The sequence below is a fragment of the Pollicipes pollicipes genome, unplaced genomic scaffold (assembly GCF_011947565.3).
Source record: "Pollicipes pollicipes isolate AB1234 unplaced genomic scaffold, Ppol_2.1 Scaffold_4740;HRSCAF=5597_pilon_pilon_pilon, whole genome shotgun sequence".
NCBI classification, from domain to species: Eukaryota; Metazoa; Arthropoda; class Thecostraca; order Pollicipedomorpha; family Pollicipedidae; genus Pollicipes; species Pollicipes pollicipes.
In genome coordinates, this window is record NW_023596545.1 from 841,666 (window position 1) to 851,273 (window position 9,608).

A 9,608-nucleotide genomic window follows, 5' to 3' on the forward strand; every position below is an offset into this window, starting at 1 on the left:
TTGCTGTGTCTGTTCTGATCTCAGAAACTGAGCTGTAATGGTGCAGGCCAGGGTTTTCTCAATGGAGACTCCGGAGCTCAGTGAGAACGCGCGACGCAGATTTTTGACGAATTTCCCGGAGCCAACTATGGTGGAAAACGCAAAATACTGACCTAAGGACAGCCCCTCCCTCTCCCTTGGCTGCGCCCCTGTAACTGTGCCAAGAGTGTCGAGATATATACATTCAAGGGGCCATGACCTGCCCTGGTGTCAAGAGCCGTGAGCTGATGTGGTACAGCGTTGATGCCAGGGGCCGCCGGCGCCACGGACGCCTGAGGTCACATGAGCCACGCTGAGTCACGTGACGCGCGGACGCGGCGTCGTCCGGTCGCGACCGCCGCGTGCCTGGGCACGTTATTGCGCTCACGTACACCGTTTAGTCTGTTGCGCACCGCCTCGACTCGAGTGAGCGAATGCAGGTGGTTGGCGGCCCGGCTTGGCTTTGCTCTGCGCCACGGCCCAGCCCGTCACAGGCCGAAGTGGCGCATCCGGATTCGGCGCGGCGCGCGAGCGACGGTGCGAGTCTCGCGCTGTGGAGCTGTTTTCACCGAACGTTATCATGGCGCGATAGTAGCACGCTTGGTCCTTTTTCACACGTCGGCGACGGTTCCCAATACACAGACCACTGATGAGGATTGCAGCAATATATTGCGCAGTCGAATGTGGCGGCGCAGTAGCAAAGGGCAGCATGGCACGAAGGGCAAGTTATTGCCGGAAGCCCTACCCTCACATCCCCATCCTGTATACATACAAAAGCATGTGTCCACGACAACATGGTCGGCCGAGCCGCCTCCCCACCATGCCTGACCACTCAAGGCAGCTGAGACCAGCGACCACGCCTGTCGTGACGCACAATGCGGGCCATCTACAAACAACACCCGCTGTTATCACCAACGCCGGCACCGGCGATCAAGTTCCAGAACGCCACACGGCGCCGGCCGGTCGAGCTCGGCTCGGCGCGACGGTCGGCCCCTCACGTCGGGCCGCCGACTGTTGGCGACCGGCGGCGCGCCAACTCCTCCTTGACGTGCGCCGCCACGCGGACCCGGACCCGCCGGCGGCGCCGGCTGCGGCCGGCCGTCGCCTCCTCGGCCGGCTCGGGTGCCGGTGCGGCCTGCTTCCGGCGCCGGGACAGCGGATTGGCGCCCTTCGCCGTCTTCCGGCTGCGGCGCAGCGTCGGCTCCGTCTCGCCGAGCAGGCGCCGCTTCAGTGACGCGATGGTCTGGCGCTGGTCCTCCGACAGGCCCACCCTGCAACACCGGACAGGAGCCGCGTACAATACAACATAGATGGCTCACGCCTACGGCACCAGCAAGCGGCGTCGCCGTGTCCACCGCTTATGAGGCAAGGCACGCTTGCCGGCGTTCCGAAATTCATCCAGCAGGGTGTCCGGGATGTAAACATACATCCATGCTACGAGAATCCTGGCACTCCATGGGCATCCGCACACAATTCGTTGGCAATAACCCATTAGCCTTCAACCCCGAACCAAAGCATCTGACCTGCCCAGCCCATTTGTCTAGCATGAGGCAATTCGATGCTGGGTTGACTACCTTTTGGTTCGACATTGAGTGGACGATTTTGAGCAAGGGGAGGGACAGTAGGCCGTGAACCATAAGCCGCGATGTCATAGCAGGAAAAATACACCCACATGCCTCGTACCCAAGCGGCTTAATATTGAAACACTGCGCCTCGCCGGCAGTAGCCATCTTATGACCTTGGGTCGTCCGATTAGCCCGAGGCGTGCGCGAGGCGGCCGTCTTGCTGGCGCCCCCTGACCGGCAGACCGTCGCGGCAAACCACCTGTGCCGAGGCGTGCGCCAGGCGGCCGTTCCGCCGACGCCCCTGATCCGCAGCCAGTCAGGGCGGCGGGTCTGCCTCGCCCGTCGCCTGATGCGCCGCCGGCCGCCTCCCCACGCGCACGCCCGGGGCGGGTCAGCGTGCGCGCCTCACCTGTCGGCCTCGCGGCGTCCGGCGCGCTCCGTGCTGACCTCCGGTGGCTTCTCCAGCGTGGGCGCCGAGTTGTGTAGGTAGAGGATCGGTACGCCGGGCATGGTGCGCAGCTGCGCACGCAGCGCCTGGTCCTGTGTGGCCACTGCGTACCTGTGCCGACACCGGGTGACGCTGTCACCTGGGTGATGGCTGGGATACCCAAGTCTGATGATGACACCACCACCACCCATGCCACCTGAATATACTCATTATACAGAATAATTATCACCAGCATGTTTAAGAAAAAAGGATCAGCACAGTGCCAAATGAATATCTACATCATGGACCATCCATGCCCTGACACATCATGGGTCAGGGCATGAATCAAGTGATTTCACTCAGGCACAAAAAAATCAAAGTTTTAGAGTGGCATTCACCTTTGCAGCCACCCATGTATCAAGGAATTATAAAAAGTGAAATGTCACTTTGGCCAAATTGCTTAACTGGCAGCACCTTCAATCCAACATAGGTATATCATGGTTAAGCATAGTCATTACAGATTAACTTCAGCACATTTTGGGGGGGAAATCTGAAGGGGACTGGGTATATGTCAGCACATGAAGTCACTGACCAGGGCCTTGACCTTGCCTAAGCATCCCATCAATGACCCTGCAATATTTTGATGCTTTGAATGGTGAGGTTGGCAATGTGGTCTTAAAGGGGAAACTGATTTGTTGCAGAGATGTGGATAAATCTCATTAACATATCCAGTTCAGAAAAATAAAGGTAAAAATAATCTGAACAAAAAATATAAGCTTCCTGCATCTCTATGCAAACTATTTACCATTCAAACACCATTTCACAACCAGGCACCATTTTCCAAATTCATAAAACAATACCATTGTGTACACATTGCTGCAGACATGTAATGTGTGCACACCAACTTACTTAGACTTATTGCCTCCCTTCACCATGCTGCGAACACACTTCGCTCCATTGACAGCAACATCATGTCCACACTGGTGGTGGGCAAACTGTTTCACTATGGTGAATGCTCCATACAGTGCAGGACCTGGAATATAAGACACAGGCAATCATGATCTGTAATTGCCATAAGGTGAAACAATGGTATACATCACAGCCATAAACTGTCATTGATGCATTGGCAGGCATGAACAGTAAACCTTTTATGGGCTACATGTGAATGGCTAATAAACATCAGCTTGGGACTGAATAGCTCATATCCTTACAATAGCAAAATGCTTTTTAGAGATGCCTTTCAGCGCATCAGGTTTCAAACATCCCAATGTGACCAGTTCCTCTTGGTGAATTTGGGACTGAATTATTCCTTGTAGTATCAAAACCTGTTATCAAATATTGCAAAAAACATATTTGATTGAGCACTTCTTAATCATGCCATCAAGCTACAAACTTCTACTACATGCATTGACTCTTCTTACCCATCTTTTCTGTTTCAGTGACAATGCATGGAGTAGTAAGAATCTTGACATTATCTTCCAGGATCTTTGGGATTTGCTCTCTTATATTGACCTTGTGCTGTGGGAGAATGTATGCTGCCATCAGGGCCAATGGACATTGATTTATGACATGACATTGACACTGCCAATGGACATTGATTTATGGCTTGGGGTGCTTACACATTGAACCCATTGGCACATCAATGTACTATTACTCTTCCTTCTGTAAAAGGAATCTTTGAATGCTAATAATATCAGGGATACTGGTGGCATTTCATAAAAAGATGTAGAATGCCTGCACTGATAACACACCTGTTGACCAAAACTTTGATGACACTTATTAAAACTCAGCCCCCAATCCCACACCACAACATAAAAACTATGCATTTAATCTGACCCCTTCCAGCGCACCATATCAACGACTATCAGAAAATAGCAAAAAATGCATAGGTCGCGAACGCAGTAAACCGAAAACGCATATCAATCACGCAGCTTACCGACAATGCCGCGAAACAGAATGTTCCGTCGACGATCAAGCTGTAAGGAGTGTTGAATCCAAAATTATTCTTGAAAAATTCAAGACGCTTCTTCAGCTTTTTCTGTCGCTGTATCTTCATGGCCAAACTCTACACCTCCCCCACGCACCCACCGACGCGATTTTGACAACTTTGACCACCATGCCAAGTTCTTGTATATGTGGTTGTCACGAAACGTTTTTTCGCTCTGCGCGTGCCGCTGAATGACGTCATTGAGCTACTCCTTCGGAGGCCCACCGCTGTTTTTGAATACTCGGCTCACATCTCAGACGTCCGTCATCTCGTGCTACATCCATTTTTTGCATAAAAAAACAATGAAAAACTGAATGAAAGGAATTCAAACAAAAAATTCCGGACAAAAATAGTTGAACCATATTAACCCGCGCCCGGGTGGCCAGATTGATGCCCCTCGCTCGAGTGAGGGTCAATTTGATCACCCACCCACCCCCCCCCCCCCCGAGATCTCAGGAACTAGGATGAGTAGAGACACTAAATTCACCAGAGTATTTGGCCTGTACATAAACTCCCTTAGGTCAAGGTTTGCGCTCTCCGGTTTATGAATGCTTGGTCAAATAATGTCAAACAGGTTCAAACTCCAGGCTCGTCGCCAAAGTGCTCCCAGAACGTAGATACCTGTTCTCAGGAAAAGGTCACATGCTCATCTCAGGTCAGTAACCTTTTGGGCCTTTACAGGGTAATGGTGACCAAAATCATACAAGACTACTTACCCTGCCAGCATGTCCAACTGGGACCCATATGGGCCCCAATTGGACAGTCATATGGGGCCCACCTGGGCTGTCCACTTTGATCCCATGTGGGCATGTCATGGTCAGACATCTGGGTCCCATATGGGTGACCCTTTTTGGGCTCATGTGGGGCCTAACTGGGGCACACATGGGGCCCATCCAACGTTTACAACCGGGGCCCATGTGGGTCCGAGATGAGCAAACGAATAGGGCCCACCTGGGTTTGCTACCTCGGGCCCATGCGGGCATGTCATGGGCAACCAACTGGGTTCCACATGGAAGCCCATGTGGGACCCTTATCGGGCTTAGCTGTGACACACATGGGACCCACCCGAGCAGCCAAGGTGGGACCCACCTGGGTAACTCAGCTGGGACTCACACGGGCCAATCCAGCTGGGACCCATGTAACCAACCCAGAAGGGACCCGTGTATCTGACCCAGATGGGGCCTTTTTAACCATCTCAGTGGGCCCCAGTTGGGATTCACCGATCTGCCATTTCGAATTCCATCTGATTGATAGACCGCCGTAATTCCAGGCAGACTGCTTCATGTCATCGATAATAAGCCGGGTCAAAGTGTATCCCTCGACAACAGCACCCTTATGCAAAACATATACTTCCCTGTTATTATGCCCGATGCGACAATCACTAAACCATTCAACAGATGTTAAGTGTCGTCGTTGTCGCCGTCGTCTGCGCGATGTTTCCTGCCGTCGTCACAGTCCCTCCCGCCGAAACTATTTTCCTGGTACCTATTTCCGTTTTGTTGCGGGAGACACCGTCGCGCGGTGTGTTGCGCAGGATGGCACCTGAAAATGGCGATATTCGGTACCTGAGATCACTGCCCCACGGCCTGAGTGTGGGTGATTATTCACGCACTCCTGTGTTGGTACTGAAAGAACTGATCTTTGTTAAATCGTTTACCGAGGTTGAAATAATGAGAGCATCCATGTCAAACGGCAGTGCAGAAATGCACTACACATGCACTCCCTCGGAGAACACGTATGGAAAAACTTAGCGAGAAGTCACTTACATGAAGTACTTGCATGAAAACCGACTTGACTTGTCTTCCTGCGGTCACAATAACGACATGAAACTCTAAATGGTGCCATTTATGAGCGTAAGCAAGCGAAACGTATTATGTGAATAAGAAGTGATGTGTCGCGTTTTATTTTGCCAGGACGCTGCTGCCAAGCTTATCAGTCATTTTTAGAGAAACTGGAGCGTAGTGGCTGTCAGCTGTCTACACGGGAATACGGTACTGTTTCGATAATCATTTTTTAGAGCGGCTATTTTCCGATCAATTCACTCATTACAGGATGAGTTTGCGTCGTTTGAGGCACTCGCTCTTTGCCCCCACAATGGATGGCTTGCGGCTGATGGCAACAAAGGCCGTCGGCAATGATTAATAGGTGCCTTCGTTGAACATGTCGGAAATAGATAATATACTAGCGAACTCTAGGAAAACACAGGCAGCCACTTTCAAAAGGAATTCTGCCACTTCTTTTTTATGTCACGATTCCAAAACTTGGTTCGCCAATTTTTGCCAGTGAAAGTGCTCAGAGAAATGAAATAGATAAAATGGGTTTGTCTTCGCCATATTCATCTTGTGGAATTACCAATACTCGTGGCAAGGAAATCCGCGCTGTAAATTTTGGCAGAATTGTATGTGAAGTACGAGCTGAACATTACAAACTCATATGGTGCAATACCTGCTTTCCCAAGCATGATGATTCTGGAGCAGCACCAGTTGTCTTTGACGGAAGCGTCTGATTGCTGTGTCAGCTTGCTGGCAGACATACTGCTTCCGGGCGACCAGGAACAGTCTTCAAACAGTGTTCCAGAGCAGAGCAGCTGCAGTTCTCAGCAATATCTCAGCAGAACAACAGTGAAGCGTTTCTCCATCTAACCACGGGCTGGGGCTGATGCCCATCCCTCCTCCCTCGAAATCCGCAACAGCGAACCTTGTTCTGCCGGAAAAACACGCAAAGGGACGTAATCTGAAAAAAGATCAATAGCACGTCGCTCGCATATTGCAAGCAAGCACATCAGGAGAAATAGGTGATGAAATGTCGCGAATATATTGCAGCATATGTAAGAAGTCATGCAGGTCCAGGGTCTCGCCTAAGACTTTTTCAATGAGCGGGGAGGGGGGAATTTCTTGCCCATGCATAATTAACTTTACATGACGCTCTACACAGTGACGGGAACCGACGTCATTTAACTAGGGGAACGGGTTTCCACGCCACTGAGTGGGAAGAGATGCACTACACTGGAGGGATTTTCGCCTTCTATTCAGCATCGGTGCATCGCACAGCACGGCCCTGCGAGTGTGCCGGGCGTATCAAACACACCAAATCATTAAAAGGAATCTTGCCACACGAAAGCAAAATGCACGACATGGACATGATTTCGTACAACGCACACCCACGGGTGCGCCCAGCACGCGAACGAAAACACTCCCAGGAGCCGTCCTCCCTACGCGCCAACCTCTCTGGGGAAAGTGGAAATGATAGTAATGTGTTTGTAAGCAAATATTCACACATCTGAGCTCCTCAGGGGCATAGGTTGGTTCATCAAAGTACGGACATCAGGTACCACGTATCATGTACCAGTTATACACTCAAACAATTTCAACCTTGCGGGCATTACACATTAAAACACTTATCACATTCGCATATTCTGCCATGATGAACCCTGCACGTTTAGGTCTGGTCGCCGAATTTTTTAAAGAATGGGCTCACTAATTTTCCTTTCTGGGTGGTCCTGTGCCCAGGGTGTGACTGAGTTTTAAAAATGTTATAGGGTCTGTACTTGCCTGCATTTCAGCCACAGTGCATTCTTTATTAATAATGGATACGCTACAAAGTTTTCACGCATCTTCTTTCCTTTCTCATGGTCATATGAGAGGAGTAGAGCTATCGACACTGTCTTATGCATGTGCAACGTTTCTCAGACCTGCGCTGGACAATAATGTTCAACAAATATTCATAGCGTAGATAACGTAATATATATGCGAAAAGAGGCGTGCTACGTGAAGAGAGACTGTGTATAAACACGTCTAAAACAGCACGGCCTTGAGAGAAACGATTACCACAGATGATCGGCGGAGATTTGGCTTAGGCGGCACCATCCCCCCCCCCCCCCCACACACACACACAAGCGCTTTAATGAAGAGGCTTCTGATTGCCCTCCTGCCGACTGGTTCACAAATACAGCATCGTTTGATGCTGCTATTTTATTATTTTGCCATAATTTTGTTATTATGCTACAATCCACACCCTGCTGGGAGTGGATTGTACGTAAATGCGACGAATGCGACGAATTGAAAGCATGCGCTAAATGAACTACAGGCAACCGTTTGGAGGTGGCAACCGATGACATATATTTTCACACTGACTTTGCGGGTCATTTTTTAAATGTAATGGCTTTAGCGCCATCTGCAATGGACCCTTTGATGAAGAATGGCTTCTAGTTGCAAGACAATGTCGAACGCTTAGGTCTAAACCTATAATAATGCACCAGCACCTTTTCAGAACGACATACAGCAGTTAATGGGCAAACGCTTCAAGCCATGGCCTATCATCCCTTTTTCTTTTCTTTGAATAATGCTGCTTAGTAACTACCCATAAAGCACTTTTGACATGTCCATGTCGTACGTAGGATCTCAGTTTCATATGGATTCATAGTTATATGCTTTAACTCTTCCCCTGCTAAGGGGGAGGGTGACATACGCTAGCCCCTCCCGAAGATTCTGAGGATATCTCTCTGGAACGTGCAATCGCGCCGAATGCTTATCAAGCCTAGGGCGATTCGATGTGTGTGTTTTGGCACCAAAAACGTTTCACTATCAGTCTGATTTCTGAAAAGCAAAGTTTTTGTCGGAATACTGTGTGATGATCTACGGCCGGCGCGGGCGGCGGGTGGCAACCGACGGATCCGCCGATGGCGCACGGCGGTCAACACTGCTACGTCAGCAGAGCCGTGCACGATAAACGTATGATCAAAACACATGCAATGTTTTTTATGAATATCCATATATATATATATATATATATATATATATATATATATATATATATATATCATGGCGGTCAAAATGAAAGGAAAGCAGCGTTTGTGTAAGTTTTATGCTGGTAAGTTGCATTGTTATGCGGATATGAGTATGCAAAGAAGAACGTCGTTCTAAGGTAAAATTGACATTTGATCTGCCCTAGTAGGTAAGATGTGGACCAAGAGAAATCAGATTGGCTACCAATCGTGAGATTGATCAATCCGCTGAGGTTAAGAGAGTTGGGATCAACCCGCTGTATTTTCCGCGGTGTCACATCGACCGCTCCCCATCGTCATGAAAAGCGGCGAATTTGGGGCGAAGGTGAAACGACGCAATGCGATGCGGCATCCGAATACTCCCCTGGCTTACAAATGCCGTTGCACACAAATATATCGGTTAGCTCATAAAAACTAGTGGTACAGCTAAATCGTGAAGAATTAAGTGATCAGACAGCCTTTGTCAGCAGGGAGCACTGGTTCCAGGCTTATTACATTGACGAGACACAGCGCCCAATCGAATGCTGTCAAGGGCTGACTAGCCAATCGCACCATTCAACCACCGATGCTACGAACGTACATCAACTCTCCACATGCTGAAAGTTTTTACAGACGGTTGGTAACTGGAATATAAGCTTCCAAATAATGAAATATTGCGTCGAGTCGCCCATGTCGGACTTCTGACACTAAAGCTGCCGATAAGCTCAAGCATGACCCCCCGGGTCTGTGCTCTTTTATCACCAAGCGGTTTAAAGGAACTGTATCTGATCAGTTGCATGCAGCCGCCAAAAACTCCGACCAATGTTATAGAAGAAAGCGGTTAGCGGT

The 9,608-nt window shown here is 49.6% G+C and overlaps 1 protein-coding gene across 1 annotated transcript; it reads right to left on the reverse strand.

Annotated features, from left to right (window-relative positions):
- Positions 1–1,012: 1,012 nt before the first annotated feature.
- LOC119098839 (rRNA-processing protein UTP23 homolog) lies at positions 1,013–4,086 on the reverse strand. Its single transcript, XM_037221887.1, has 5 exons — positions 3,947–4,086; positions 3,432–3,528; positions 2,920–3,043; positions 1,993–2,142; positions 1,013–1,289 (listed from the first exon to the last, which is right to left on the reverse strand). Exons 1-5 carry the CDS (start codon positions 4,064–4,066, stop codon positions 1,013–1,015), a joined length of 768 nt encoding a protein of 255 aa, XP_037077782.1. The 5' UTR covers positions 4,067–4,086.
- Between the last annotated feature and the right edge of the window lie 5,522 nt (positions 4,087–9,608).

Excerpts from the sequence above, each read along its gene's own strand:
- LOC119098839 (XM_037221887.1), bottom strand. The coding sequence starts at position 4,066 with ATGAAGATACAGCGACAGAAAAAGCTGAAGAAGCGTCTTGAATTTTTC. Across the intron at positions 3,044-3,431 it reads CACTGAAACAGAAAAGATGG|GTCCTGCACTGTATGGAGCA; the intron begins GTAAGAAGAGTC and ends CTTATATTCCAG. Across the intron at positions 1,290-1,992 it reads GGACGCCGCGAGGCCGACAG|GGTGGGCCTGTCGGAGGACC; the intron begins GTGAGGCGCGCA and ends CCGGTGTTGCAG.